Genomic DNA, 15,702 nt, shown 5'->3' with positions numbered 1-15,702 from the left:
ACTTGTGGGCTGCTCCCTGCGCCTGCGCGCGCGGCAGCTGTCTTGGGCCCGTTTCAGAGAGGGGAAGGTGGGGCTTTATAGCAGGAAAGTGAGGTGGCCAAGGGCAGCAGAGGCGTGGGATGTGAGCCCATGTTTTGGGGTAACAACTGGAGGCGGGTGTCAAAGGAGGAGGTGCGTCTAGTCGCTTGATTTCCAAAATGAAACCGGGCCATGGCAGATGGAAGAAGCAGGAGGCTGGTTGGAGGCCGGCACAAACGGTGTCTTCCCAAGATGTTCGGTCGGTGTGATGGTCACACGTGCCAAGCTCTGGAGGAAAGATCCCACCTGAGTTGCATGCAGAGACCTGCTTGCTTTATGCAAATGATCACCCAAATTATTCATTGCAGGCCTCCCGTTCTCTGGGCCAAGTCGGGGTCAGGAGGCAGATGGAAGCTGCCATGAGCTAGAAGGCTCCAATGAAGCAAGATGTTAAATACTTCCTGAACACGAAATACTCAGGCTTCAAATTCAAATACGGCTGCCAGTTCGATATGGACGGCTTGTCCAAGGACGGTGCCTGAAACCTTCAGTTAAAACTTATGAAGGTGAGCAGGACTTAGGTTCAAGTCTCTTCCAGGCCCAGATGATGCAAACGTGCCCACAGTGTGGGGATAGCCCAGTGCTGCTCAACCTTTTTAGGCTCAAGGCACCAGAAGCACCCCGTTGGAAAATGCCAGCTCTTGGTTTTCACTATTTCTTGACTATGGGAAAACAACAGAGCAATTTTTCTGGGCCACAACAGGTTAAAATGCTTTTAACACTCGATTCCTTTTTGAAATCTCTGGATTTATCTTGCGAATTTTGTTTGTATAACCTAACAGTGTTAACACTGTGTGACTCCATTGCAGCACACTTGAAAGGATATCCTGGCACCCTAGGGTGCTGCAGCACCCTGGGTGAGAGTCACTGGTACAGGCATTAGTGTAGTGTGGCATTCACAAACCTTATGCTTGAGATGTGCAAAAGTAAAATAACTCAGGTTGACTTTCTGAACTCATCTTGAGTTTTTAGAGTTTGCAGTTGGAAAAAAATTAGCTGTCTGGTGTATTTGTTTTGGATGTACGCACAACGAACATGAAATATCACAATGACACATTTCCAGTAACCTCTCATAGGATTGAACTTTAAAACCATTAATTTAAACATGTTCTTTTTAAGAACAAAAAACAATACAAAATAAGTGTACGATAAAGTAGAATGTGGCACAGATTGGAAGTTTTAAACTACAAACGAAACTTTATTTCACTAAAATCAGCACAAAAAAAAGTCACCAAAATATTAAATCAACATCTATTTTAAGTATAACTCGTCTAGAGTTGGAATTATGGTTACAAAAGAATAGACAAAAATAAAAGGAACAATCTTTAAGTAAACAAGGAGCTGAATCTTCTGATTTGAGTATGATTGCCACAAAATTGCAAATTTCTGCATCTTTTGTATATTAGCTCCAAAATAAATCAACTTTTGAAAATAGTTGGTTTACAAACAAATATTCAGATCCATCCACCAAATCTCAATTTATTTGGTAAATAAACTCTAGATAGATAATCTGATGAAAGAGAAGTCAAAGCTTGAATTTCAGCCTTCATTTTAGATGCTGCCATAATTTCCATCTGAAAAAGAAAACCCAGTAGAAACTGATATATGTCTGATAACAGCTTGACCCCTGGGGTGATGTCACTGTTAAATACATTTTAAATAACATTGTTTGATGGATAAAAATTGTACTAGAAGTTTTGTTGGCATGGCCCTGCATAATATATTAAGAATTTATTTTATCACAGATCAATATGCTTTCCTCTGTTGAGCAGCATGTAACAGCAAAGTTGCAGCAATTTATCAGCAGCCAGGTGTAGCAGAAGAAAGAAGCAGCTATGCAGTATTTTTCCTACCAGCTAACTACTCTATTTTAATTTGTTGGGACTGAGCTACATGGCTTAAAGGTACAGCTACATATGGGGTATAAATAGTTGATCTAAATGGCAGTTCCTCGTGTGCAAGAGGTGTAGTGTATTCACAATATTCACAACGACTGCAGAAGAACTCCCAAAAACACATAATCTCTGTAACATGATGACCATGATGACCAATGACGGTAAAGCCTAACACGCTGCCAGTCCTTGGCTGGGGAGACTTGAAGCCTACCGATTCAGGGAGACAGCTAGTATGGGTACTCTTCATCCTGCCCACTTCTAGTGCAGCAAAGCCTTACTGATTCTCCTATGTTAAGAGCTCTTTCTAGTCAAAAGGAAGGGATTCTAGTAGATAGGATTTGCCCTCGAGATTAAGAGCAAGAAAACAATATGATTTATACATACTTCTTTTTTCCACTGTGGTTGGCAAGCAACATACGGTCTCTTCTGCATACTGTCTAGTTTATTTTGATCTCGTTTAGTAAGTGGAATTAAAGCATCTTTCCGTATATTTAATCTGGAGGAGCACATAAAAGTAATAGCTTGCTTAGTACTTAATTAAAACATGACATTGCTTCCAATTTAATTTCTTGTTTTAATCAGTTAAAGTGATCTGTAAAACTAAACAGGCTTAACTGTCTTTGATTTTGTCAGGTTTCTTGTTACTTTTACTTACGTTTTGTGGTAAAACAGAAGCATAGTTATATTTCTGCTAGAAAATAACTAACCTTTCAACATCAGATGGAAGGAGACCAAGCCACCTTATAGCTGGAATTGTGAGACGGTGGGCTTCAAAAGACATTGACTAAAATAGGAAATGTCAAACATTGTTGTCAGTATTCCCTTAGCTTGTATTATTTGTCTTTGAGAAAATATTATTGCCTTTCTAGGCCAGAGTGAAATTGTATAACAATAGCACTAACTAGAAGCCGAAGTAGAATTCCAAATGAAATTCAAGCTGGCAAGAGCAGGGACAGAACAGTGAGGGGGAAGTGGGCAGACCCAGAACAGTAGAGAGAAAAGCTCCTGCTCCAGACATGCTCCCTTCCCATAGCTAGGAATAACTTTACTTTTTTCTGGTCTAGTCTCTATAGTTTCTTATTCTCTCATCACTGGATTATCTAAGAGTGCCATTCAAAAATTTAAGTCAGCAGGAGCAGAAACAAGTAATTGGAAATATTGTGATGGAACAGTTTTCTATTGGAAAATGCTGATTCAACAAAGTCAAAATGTTGTATGGGAACATGGTAATTTCATTGCATTTTCCAGTTTAAAATAAGTAGGCTTCCCTTGGAAACCTGCCTGATTTCCTGCCAGCTCACCTGCCTCCCTCGCAGTGGTTGAGAACTAGCCAGCACAGAGCTGGGCATCTGGAAAACTTGGGAGCCGTGGCTCTCGGTGGTTCCAGCCTTGCTGCTCAGTGCAAACTTTGGGCTACCAAGTTAGCTACAGGTCAGTCGTATCTTACGTGCATTTAACTTGTGCAAATTCAACTATACATGGGTGGGTGGGGGAGCGGGGCTTGAGCTTGCATGCAGCACTGCCGCTTACCTGGAGGCCCATTATGGCGGGGGGAGACACCGCCCCCCAAACATTCCCCCCTCAGCCGTGCCCGGAGCTGTGTGGCCAGCCGCCGGGCGGCAAAGGCAGCGTGGTGGTGGCCGGGCAGCATGCAGCCATCCCCACCACCAGCCTGTGCTGTGCTGCTGCCACCGGCCGCACAGCTCTAAGCACGGCGCCATGTGCAAACTCAAGCCGCGCCCCCCCTCCCACCCCAATTTTCACCTTACGCGATTTTCGCTTTATGCGCTGACTTCAGCACCTAACCCCTGCATAAGATGCGACTGACCTGTACATACCAGAAAGTCTGGAAATGGCTGCCACGTCCTCAAACAGAAAGCGGAGCTTCATAAATTTGTCTTGGAAAAAAAGTGAAACAAGGTATTTTTCAATGAAATAACATACTTCCCATTCCAAGGAAAATTTCAAAATATCAGTGTTTTGTTCTGATTCACAATCTTCTATTTTTTAGGGATTTGTTCCCCCATTTTCCTTCCTTCATCCATGGTGTAACCTGTATCCTCTTAGGGCAGTGGCTATCTTATGCTAGGCGTACCACATTGGTCTAGTACAACAGGGCTTTCTTATCAATTTAAATCCTCTGACTACTAGTAATAATTTGAACAGCAAGCATAACTTTCTATTTGTCAGATTTAAGAAAATGAGAAGTCTGCCATTTTCATCCAGTTGGGTTTGTTTTTGCAAAGGCATTTTTTCAAGTGGCCAAACCCTGTTGGGAGAAAATGTATACAGGCTTGGGCCTAAAAGTTATTCCTTAGTATTAAACTAAAAACAAGATAGGCATACCATTTTTACATTCAAAGCTCTGACATAAAATGCACTAGAAAAAATTATACTCACCAAAGATCCATACTTGTAGATGCACATTATTTCTATACCTAATTTACAGAATACCAAATGTCACACTTCTTTGTCTACATTTGGACATTATTACCCACTGCATTATTTTAGTTTTATGTTTATTTCATTCTACTTACATAACACGAATGTAGCACTGGGGTGGTACAATGATAAGTTGGGCTCTTTTGTTTTACAATTAGCTTTACAACATGTTGTCAAAAATTATACAATCAAAGTAGTAGATATTGTGACACATACCTCAGTATATTTAATATTTCATGCCTAATATGAATAGTGACCATAAAAAAGGAATAGCTACTTGATCTGTCTTTTACATATTGTACCCAGTCTATCATAAAAAAAATATCCTTACTTGTCTAATTGTAATTCAAAACTGAAGAGGTAGTGTACATATATATTTCATACTTTTCATTTAAGGAATTTTAAACATTAAATTAATGCACTTTTATTTTAATTTGTGAAATGTATTTTTTTTTCTTTTCACAGTGTGATGATCAGTGTTTTCAAGCGTACAATAAATGTCCCTCAGACTTTGGTAAAAAACAACCAGTCTTCCAAAAGACTATCATAGTAATCCAAATGAACACAGGAGGCGTGCCTAAACTTAATGCAAATTAGCCTAATGCACATTAAGGTGATATAGGTGTGTATCTACACATGCACGCACTAAGGTGCATTAACACAGGTGTGCAGACTGACTTAGGACTAAAGTTAGTCCTAAGTCAATGGACACAGACCACGTTAATGTGCATTAGTGCGTCTACATGTTTGCTAATGCCACTTAGCTATTTGTGCATAGATTTGATACCTGCTTTATGTGGGTATCACATTTAGGCTCAAATAACCTAAAATCACCATTTTAAGGTGCATTAAGGGTGTGCACATGTAGATGTGCACCCTTAATGCACCTTAAATTGGGCTAATGTGCATTAAATGTGCATGTGTAGACTCGCCCAGGATATTTTAACATTAAACAGTCCCACTGAAGTACATTGCAAAAATCTTATTGACTTCAGTTGCATAAGGATTTCACCTATTAACTGTGGGAGTGCATGATAACTTCTCTCAATCTACTTCCAAAACAAACCTATGTAGTATACAGTAAGGCTCTGTTAAAATAGAATATTTAATTAGCCAAGAACAACTCTTTCATAGATAAAGCATATTTTACATTTAGACCATTGTTTGAACAGTCAACAGTGTGTTCTTAAGCATGGTTAGTGTCTTTAGTACTTTATTGTCCTAAGGAAAACAGAATATCCTATACTATGCAGTGGAATGTACTACAAGATAAAACACTACTATTCTAGTGTTTATTTTCTGTAAACTAGGACACTGAGAACACTTTTTGTGAAATAAAAAAAAAAATCCTCTCCGAATTGATGATTTACTTAGGCGTTTAAGTGAGTTGTTTTGGGTTCAACTTTTGTTTTTCTCTTTCAGCTTATCATTTACATTTATAATTTGGTTATAATTTTCTGACTTGAAATACTAGTAATTTATCATTCTAAATATTAAAAATTCGTAAACATTTTAATGCTGCTTTTTAATCAAAGGTCTTTCTTATTAACAGCATTATGGAGAGAAAATTCACCTTGTTAAACCTTATTGTGGTTCAAATCCCAATTAATTATCATGTGTTAGTATTGATAATGGAGTCTCCTGTTTCATTAAAACACAGAAGAGCTACTGAGCTGCCGATTTTTTCAATGGAATTTCATGACGGTACCTGGCTGAAAAAGTCCTGTCAGGATAGGAACAGGGGAAAGCAGATGATTTCTTTTAGCATCTCATGTTTTATACCTCCTTTTCAATGGTACCATTTCCATTTCAAGTTTTAATTATAAACCTTCAAATGATCTGGGGTTATAAATCTGTTAAACCAAATTATAACTTAATTTGGAAAAGTTTGTATTAATTAGGTTTTGTCCAAATTCTACATAGCAGAGCCTACAAGTAACTACCATGTGGATCTGCATCCATAAGAGTGAAAATGGGAGTTTGAAATGTATCCCACAGCTTTCTGACCAGAAGCCTTGTGTTCAGATCTGGGACTCCTTTTCCCTAAGGAAACAAAAGAAAATCAGAAGTGTTTTTAAATAATTAAAACAAATCTGAGAGCACACATTCCTTGGCCTGCCAAAAAAACCCCAGCAAAAACATTTATCCTACAGATATTGTATTGGGATAAGATAGCTGCCTCCATTCTGGCTCCATGGTAAAATCACAAAATATTGTGGCAGATGTCCTGAATGACAGGCACCATAAAGGAAGTGAGGAAATGTGTAACTTATGGGAACTACCGAGATTCAACAAAGTATATGAAGACAGTCTCAAAATAATATGTCCCCTGGTGCTTTCATATTGATACAAATCAAATAGATAAGAGGGTCTGAATACAGCTGGTCTTAGCTGATAATAAGCATATGTCCAATATGCTGCAAAATTAGCATTAATGTGGGTATCTCTAAGGCAGTGGTTCTTAACCTTTTCAGACTTGAGGCATCCCCTCAGAAAATGGCAGCTCATAGTTTTCACTCAATTTTTGACTACAGAAAAATAATCGAACAATTCTTCTGTTGCAAGGAATTCAGAAAGACCACAACAGGTCCAATTGTTTTTAATGCTATGGATCCTATCTGAAATCTGTGGGCGTTTTCACATGTGCTCCAGAGGCTGGTGGTGGGTGGGGAGGAGGATGCTTTAATTAGAGCAGCTTCAAGAGCCGCTCTAGTTAAAGTGCCTGCAGCATCTTATGTATCATCATTCCCACGCTTCAACAAGTGTTAAAGCACCCCCATTAATAGAGTCTGCTCTGATGTGCTGTAACTAGTGTGTTAGAGCAGCCTCCCTGCATGTCTACAGGCACCCTATGGGTTTATCTTGTGAATCTTTGCACACCTAATAATGCTAACATTGTGTGCCACAGCACCCTGGTTAAGAGTCACTGCACTAAGGTGTAGAGGAGGTAAGCTGATTTCCCTCCAGTGGTCAAAATTTGCTCCACAGCTCCCAGCTGTACAGTCCCACAAATTCTGCAGATTCCATTACCCTTTCAATACAGTCCTCTAAACTGGGTGTGGCCAACCTGTGGCATGAGTGCCACAAGTGGCACAGCAGCCTGTGTGTGCGGCATGTGACAGGTTAGAGAGGACAAACAGGACAGCAGCAGATAGGGAAGGAAACAGGAGGCAGAGCAGGAAAAGCAGGCAGGGAGCACAGGGCAGGGAGTACAGAGTACAGAGTCAAAAGCAGATCAGCAGTGGACAAGGATCAGAGTGGCATTCAGGGAGCATGCCAAGCTAATTTGTGCCCTGCCTGCCAAAAAGGTTGGTCCCCACTGCTCTGCAGTAACTCACAAACTCTGCCATGCTGCTTTCATATTGTGGCACAATAGGTTTACTAGGGTTAGGAGCCTAGAGATTTAAAGAAGAACAATTTTAAAAGCCATTCTGAGATAGAGCAGGAGTGTTACAGGTCAGCTGCTGTCCAGTGGGATAAGCTGACACCAGTTTTGTAGAGGTGTATAAAGGAACATAGTTGTCCCACGTCAAGGGAATGAAAAGCATTATAGGTGATGAGTTAGATATGCAGATCAGAGTGTGGGGAACACAGGAACTTCTCAGTTATCACACAGAGTGCCAACTCTGTTCTTATTTGTCATAATTACCAGGCAGACCACCCCTCTATTCCCTTCCTGGATTCTCTAAGCCCACTTTCTTCAGTTTTTAGGAGGATGGAACCATGTAATTCTGCCACTGTCAGGCCAAATGGTGGACTGCAGTCTGCTATGTATCAGCCATGATCACCTCAGCAGGCCTGAATTACATGCAGGCTTGAATCTGAGGCAAAAGCCAGCAGTAATTAGCAATCAAACCTTTCCTAAAGGAAAATATTATTTGTTTAGAACAAAAGCATTTCACAGGAAAAAAAATCTTAGAAACAATAAAGCATATTATATGTATACCTTGTTCATCTCTAAGACTCATTATTCCCTGGGCATCAGTGGACAGAACTCCTTCTGACATCTCCAAAGAACCTGTCTGCATCAGCTTGTCCTGCTAGATAGCTGCTGGCAACTTGACCCCTCACTCATTACTTTACAACACACAATTGTTAGACCCCTACCAATATACATTTTTAAGTCTCTCTTGATAGCTAGGTTACATAGCAATACAATCAAGAGTCTTATAGAAGGCTTCCTATTGTATTCATAACATTATTACATATCACCTGGACTTTTAAGACAGAGACCATACTAAAACATCAGGAGACTCTTCATTGATATTAAAATATGCTAAATCAAATAGATAAAATCAAAATCTGTGCAATCTCAAAACAAACCCTTAATTTATGGATTCATTTAATCAACTGTAATGCCTTCTTTTAACAGTGTGTCTGTCATAGGATCATAAGGTATTAAAAAAAATACTATGCTACATATTCCATGTTCCATACTGTTACTTGGTGAAATGATGGTACTAATGACAGCCTTATTTGCTTAAAGTTTATGGCAGAAGTGCTTATAAAATATGTATTTTCAAATATGTATAAAAACATTTTTCTTTGAAGAAAAAACTTTTTCTTAGTTTTAACTATCATTCTGCTCTTCTCCATTTTTTTATTATTAGGTTAATGGTGGGAAATTCTGGCATTAGAGATGACTTGCTCATTTGAATACATGTTTTTAACACTCTTTGAAAATCACTGCAATGTTACCATACTGTTCTTAGTTCTAAATATACAATATGAAATGTCAGCATACCGTAATCATTATGCACGGGGACAGTTTATTGCAGAAGTCATCATCCAGGAGCCTCTGAAAAGTGGCATCTTTTTCTACAATTAGTATAAATTTTGCATCTGAGATCAAATCTTTCAGACTAAGGTTAGCAACCTGTAAAATGAAATCTGTGGCATTCTACTGCTTTAATCAACCAAAAATGAATGCTCTAATATACATGTTCTGGAGCCAAAGGCAGTTCTCATAACTCAGTCTCAGAGCAAACATGGGCAGAAAAAAATTACCAAAACATTGTTTAACTTGGAATATTCTTTGTTTATACTTTATTTTTTTAGTCTACAACTAGAGTTCTTGCTTAAAGGATACTTCTAATTCCTTGAACATTAGACGGCACAGAGACTGCCTAAAATAACAAAAATGAAATTAATCATTTTAAATAGAGAAAATGATATATTTTAAAATAACAACATTGGGTAATGAAGGACAAAATTACATCCTGAAACAACCATTCATCTTTTTACATACAGACTCATTCTTAACACCTTCAGTGTTTTATAGGCATACTTAATCTTATAGATCCTGCTGTGAAACATGGGCATGTAGAGATCCTCCTTCAACAATAAGGCATGTTTCAAAAGTGCCTTGTATGTGCTACTTCCATGCAGGATCACTCATTACATTGCAATGCATCTCCCATTTTCATCTGTCTTCTCCAGGAAGAAAGCCACGCAATGTGAAGCTAAGTTAAGGCATGTTTAAAATGTTTGTTAAAGATCTCTACAATGGATATTTAAATTCCTTTTGTTAATCTGTCCTTTGAGTTTGTTTTATATTTACAAGTCTATCATAGCAGATACCCTGAGATATGGTAAAGTTTGCTTCATATTTCATATTAGGATTTGGGTTAACCAGGCAAGCATATGGATGAGAAAACAGGCACTGGAAGAAGCACTTGGCAAAATAGTTTGTATATATTGAAGTGTCTGGTTTTCTTTTATTTCTTACTTTAATATCATTACAGGTGCCAATGTGGAACCACTCAGTGAAGAAATCTGAGAAGCTGTAAAGGACAACTAGCAATGGGGATCTTTAAGGTTCTGATTCAAACAACAAAATAGAGATAGAGAGATGAGGTCCTCTCCTGATTTTTAAATCAACCACTTGTGCCTAGAATGAGTACAGTTTTCCAGGGTAAAACTAGGAGTCAGAAAATCTGACTTCTGTTCCTGGCTTTGTTTCACAATCGAAATCATTGGGTTACACTGGTGTAAAACTTGTGTAAATAAACATACAGCTGGGTCAGAAGCAGAGATTCCTTCCTGGCTTGATTTACTATTTGGTCTGCACTACTTCTAGTAGAGATCCTAGCAGCATGCCAATTTCAAAGCTCCTAGAAAATGGGGTCACAGCCATGCAAAAGAGCTGATCTTTGCTTCCAGGAAACCACTTTGACACAGGAAACTCCAATACAAAGCACCTCTTGGGCAAAGCAGCCACTGGTAGAGCCCCCCTCGCTCCAACCACAAATTGTGTGTCAACCTCTGTAGAACAAATATGGTAGAAGGCAGTACAAACAGAGTTTGCCTATCTCAACGGATAACTGCTCCTGTTGAGCATAGACCAGAGTCCTGAAATTACAGTATTATAGCAGGTAGTAGTTACATTTACAAGTAAATTTAAAAAGTGAAGGGAAACTAATTTTGCAGTGTTTTCTCATGCAAAACTTCTGCTGCATCCCATAGGAATGTTGAGGGTACTGTATATGCTTTGTAGAAACGGGGCTTCAGTCTTGAGGGTTTAAAAGTATGGCAGAGGCTAAGTTTACCTTAAGCACAGTTGTACATGGTAAACTAGGTCACAACATATATAGGAAATCAGCAAAATATGAACATAAAATATTACTGTTAGTAATACATACTGTTGCACTGCAGGTACAATTCACTTTTGTTCCATCTTCCTCAGTATAACTTAAGTTACCAGCAATGCAACCTTTAGTTGTAGACATCTGAAAAAATGGCAGCAGCTCAAGTTTTATATACTGTATTGGAAATTATAATGTGAATTCTGTACATAGGATAGGAAAAAATGGTGTCAACTAGAAAATCTGAGCAGAATGAGCTCAGTTACCAGCCACCGCTCTCATAATTATAATAGGTAGATTTGGAGGTAATTCAATCTATAAATAATATATGTTATTATTTGTGTTTACGGGGGACATATGCTCACAGATTAGAAGGCATGAGGCACAAGTAACTTTTGAATATTTTCTGTCAATTATCACCCATGTCCATTACAATAATAGTTTTTATTTCCAAAAAAATGTTTGCCATTTTTTAACTGATCATTACCCTACTTTTTCAGTTTCTTGAATAATGAAATTAATGATTGTAAAACACTAACAATAAACAGACTTACTATATGTAGACTTCTTCTCGGTATCTTTAGCATGCAGGAAATGTCATTGACTATATTATCCACAATACTCTGGTTACCAAATAGTTGGGGATCGGTGTAATATATATCTCTATTGAGATAGAATATTGTATATGTAATAATAAAGTAATTTTTATGCAGTGATGATAGAGTCATAGGATTCTGAGATTGCAAAAGAATATTTTAATAGAACATGAATCAATCTGAAACTTTGTACCTACAAAAAAGTGTTGTCTAACAGATTAATATCTAGGTTGTTTGCTTATCATAATACAATTCTTAAAATAATTCATACAATTCTTATAATTTTGATTTTCAGTTACAGAAATTCAACATATTACCTTTTAGTTGCATAAGTATTGTTCTGTACCATCCTATAGATCATGGATAATATTTTAAGAATTAGAGCTGGAAAAGAAAAAAACATTGCATGTAATATTTTTAACTTATAAAGCATTAAAGTAGAGAATAAACAAGCTAAATTATATTTTGAATGCAAGCTTTCTGCATAAGATCTTATTCTGAAAGTTTCTTCTTCAGGTTTTCCAATTATCACTCAGCTGCTTGGGAAGGTGCACGTCCACTCACTAATTAGGTGCCGGTTACAAGAAGTGACAGGCTCTCTCCTCCTCCAGTTTTTTAAAGACGTGCTCTATTTTGAGGCCTCTCAAAAGGTTTCCTTAGTTGATTAATATTTAATCAGGCAGAAAAAGAAAAGTGTTCCTGGATTAATAGGGCATAGCCAATCAGTCTGTCAGTTACATTTTCATGACCTGAGAAGAGAGCAGTACAAGGCTATCTAAACCACATGAATCTTCTATAGACCAGCAGCCATAGAGATTGCTATTTACTCAATTACTCTTTTTAATAGGAATGCTCCTTTTTGATTATTATGTATTTCCACTACTATTAACACTGTGATTTAATAGAAAAGTATAAAGTTAGTTAAGGATTGTCGGTTAAAAGATATAGTTTATTTTTATTGGATGTATGCACTTTTAAAGACTCCCAAATACTATGGTATGATAAACAAATCTAAAATCCAAGGAAAAAATTGTCAGACTTTTTAAAAGCTTAACTTTTTAAACTTACCAAATTTTGGCGCTGATTTAGGGCAGTCACTTCTTATTTTTCTTGTAGTACAATGAGATATCATTTGTAGGCCTATGGACTCTGTAAACCTGAGAATTTATGAACAAATAAAAATATAAAATTCTAAAGATATGATTAGTTATTCATTGCCTAAGAAATCATAATAAGGCCCCATTACTCAATCAGATCTTCCAGGGTCATTCTTAGGCCCCATGCAGATCCCTGTTAACACCAGGCTGAAATCATCTGGAAAGCTACTGTTACTGGCTATGTGGGGATGACCAAGGAAAAAGAGGTCTCAAGAATCCCTGCTGGCCAAATAAATTAATTTACTATCACAACCCTGAACTTATCCAGCTATCCTGACACTTCTAATTCAATAACATGCTTATTATTTCCATCCAATTATTCAAAATTATGAAAAACTAAAAGAATTATTTTAGATGACTAACAGTATTAGCAAAGCACCTCAGTCCCTCTCTATAACTACGTCCATGGGAAAACATTTTGTTTTCTGTTGTCTCAAGACAGATTCATCTGATGTCTTCTTGTTAGTTCCACAGTTTCAGATTTGAAGGGCTCTAGATGTGCAAAGGAAACATGTTGCATAGTGTTTTTTCTTAATACCACTTTTTTATTATAATGTAAAAAATACTTCTATAATATTTCTTATTACTATCATTTTTTTCTGCGTGACATATTTTCCACACAGGGGTTCTGAGTATATTAAAATATTTGAAAACAGATAACTGGTATGCTTTAAAAGTATCGGTGTTACTATGACCATAAAAGTTTATGGTACTCCAACATAATGTGTATTTCTTCTTTTGTCAAATGCATTGCTTCTCACATCCTTTGGGTGGCAGAAGACACCACACAGCATATGGATATGTAAGGGAAAAAATTGATAAGCCGAACAACCTAGCACTATGCCTTTCAATCCTAATTATTTACTATTACTTTGTAACTTCACTGATAAATTGAAGTACCATCTTTAAACCTCAGAGAACACAGAAGGCACCACTGTTTTAAAAGTGTCAGCGTTAGACTTATTAATAATTAGTAGGGATGTATTTGGTAGTCATGTTGGTTTGAGACAAAAAGAAATGCAAAACTCTAGAACTCTTGGTTTAGAGATGATATCTTTTATTAGACAAACTAAGACATCACAAAAAAATTGTCTTTTTCTGCAAGCTTTTGAGCTCACATGCCCTTCATCAGGCTCAGGGGAAATTAAAGATGGTAAAAAGCCCCTACAGATAGGAAAAGACACATTTTTTGCAATTTCTTAGTTGGTCTAATAAAATATATCATCTCTGAACTAAGAGTTCTAGATTTTTACATTTCTTTTTGTCTCAGACCAACACGGCTACCAAATACATCCCTGAAACATGAAAGATGCTGAATTTTAGCCCATTGTGGATTTTAAATTTAATTGCTGAACAACAAGAAAGATTTCTACACCACCCTGCTTGCCATCTGACACCACCACGGAAGGAATCCTGCCTGATCTGCACAACAAAGAGCAACTCACAAAGACACTCTCAGGGATCCAGAGGGACAGGCCTCCATCTTCAGCTTCCTCTGTGAAAAATGAAGTTTATTTCCTACTTATAGGGACTTTTTACCATCTTGAACTTTTCTTGAGCACGATGAAGGGTGTGAGCGCCCAAAAGCTTGCAGGAAAAGATTTTTATTTTTTTTTGCAATTTCTTAGTTGGTCTAATAAAAGGTATAATCTCTGAACCAAGAGTTCTATATTTTTGCATTTCTTAATAATTACTAGTTATAAGGATAATAGCACCAAAACTGCACATGGTGATTTATAGTTAGTATGTTTAGTAATGAAAGTTATGAAAATCTTCTAAACCCATTGCATTTGTCTTTTCATGCAGAAACAGCTCTGTCGCTCTTGGACTGCAGCACTGCAGAGAAATATTTCTGCCTTCCACTTGCATGCTCAATACACTCCACCAGATTGACATCATATGCCATAGTGTATGAAAAATCCTGAATTTAGGGAGCAGTAGGTGGAGGGAATTCAGAAAAGAACTGATCTTGGATTATGTCAAACACTGAGCAGTGTTGCTCGGCTTCCCTTTCACTGCAGCAGAAGAGTACCCTCTTGAATCTTCTTACCACAACTACAAAATACTTTCCTTTTGTGAAGGAGGTACACTTGGAAAGGGAAAGTACTATAGGACCAAGTTTATTCATTTTTAGGCAATGTTCCTACTGGTGTTTATGCAGAATACCAGTATGGAATTGTCCCTACTGTAACCACTGTTAACCCTGCAGTGCCATTGTGGTTTGGAACTCAATTTACCTATTCCCCCACACTCAGTGCATTTGGGGTTTTATTCTTCTTTGCTTCCTTCCTAATTTCCGTAGCAAAATATAAGAGCCTAGTATAATGGCAGCTTTACATCCGAGATTGGAATTTGGCCCACCATAAATAATGGTTCAGTTATTTTTCATTGGTTGACAAACCCCCTATTTTAACATGCTGTGACGCTGACTTGTTTTCTACATTTCCCCCCTATATGATCTGATAGCAAATAACAGCTTATATATGTTTTCCCAACTTGGAATGTCAGTATCCTCAAGATCACTAAACTTTGTAATACGATTTAAATTTTACTGACATTTTAGGACATAAAACATTTATATCTACTTGATAATATAAAGATCCTTGGTTAACTGAGGGCACGTCTACATGTGCAATGAATGTGCCTTAAGATTACTGTGCGTTAAAATAAGGCACAGTAAACTGCACCTGGAAATGAGTCTACACATATGCCTGCATTGGGAGCAAATGTAGTCCTAGTGGGAGCAGTTGAGTCGAGGGCTGCTCCTGCCCTCCTTCCATGATCTGCCCCCCTACACAGCCAGGGGACCTCCAGGCTCCCCCAGTGCCAGTCCTAGGCTGGCAGGAAGCAGGGAGGGGCAGGGGGTCAGGCCTGAGTGCCAGGGAGTGGGGGGGAACTGTCTGAGAGCAGGGGACAGCTTCTGGCCATGTGGAGCTTGGGATGACCGGTT

At 38.0% G+C, this 15,702-nt stretch overlaps 1 protein-coding gene across 4 annotated transcripts in view; it reads right to left on the bottom strand.

Moving 5' to 3' along the window:
* Positions 1 to 804: 804 nt before the first annotated feature.
* SPO11 (SPO11, initiator of meiotic double stranded breaks) overlaps positions 805 to 15,702 on the bottom strand; it is a 20,376-nt gene continuing 5,478 nt past the window's right edge. For 3 of the 4 annotated variants that reach the window (XM_025204694.1, XM_014520174.2, XM_014520173.2), the window contains exons 3-13: positions 12,664 to 12,752; positions 11,913 to 11,979; positions 11,554 to 11,662; positions 11,057 to 11,143; positions 9,505 to 9,541; positions 9,160 to 9,269; positions 6,359 to 6,458; positions 4,374 to 4,411; positions 2,681 to 2,757; positions 2,358 to 2,469; positions 805 to 1,652 (exon numbers count right to left, since the gene is read on the bottom strand). In XM_025204694.1, the coding sequence (XP_025060479.1) occupies positions 1,533 to 1,652; positions 2,358 to 2,469; positions 2,681 to 2,757; positions 4,374 to 4,411; positions 6,359 to 6,458; positions 9,160 to 9,269; positions 9,505 to 9,541; positions 11,057 to 11,143; positions 11,554 to 11,662; positions 11,913 to 11,979; positions 12,664 to 12,752 (946 nt within the window). In that variant the 3' untranslated portion in view covers positions 805 to 1,532. The remainder of the gene's footprint in view (positions 1,653 to 2,357; positions 2,470 to 2,680; positions 2,758 to 4,373; positions 4,412 to 6,358; positions 6,459 to 9,159; positions 9,270 to 9,504; positions 9,542 to 11,056; positions 11,144 to 11,553; positions 11,663 to 11,912; positions 11,980 to 12,663; positions 12,753 to 15,702) is intronic. The other variant, XM_006024071.3, reaches the window with a different exon arrangement.

This window comes from Alligator sinensis, unplaced genomic scaffold (genome assembly GCF_000455745.1).
Source record: "Alligator sinensis unplaced genomic scaffold, ASM45574v1 scaffold970_1, whole genome shotgun sequence".
NCBI lineage: Eukaryota > Metazoa > Chordata > Crocodylia > Alligatoridae > Alligator > Alligator sinensis.
Note: the sequence above shows the minus strand (reverse complement) of the source record. Positions and strands in the feature narration are given on the sequence as shown.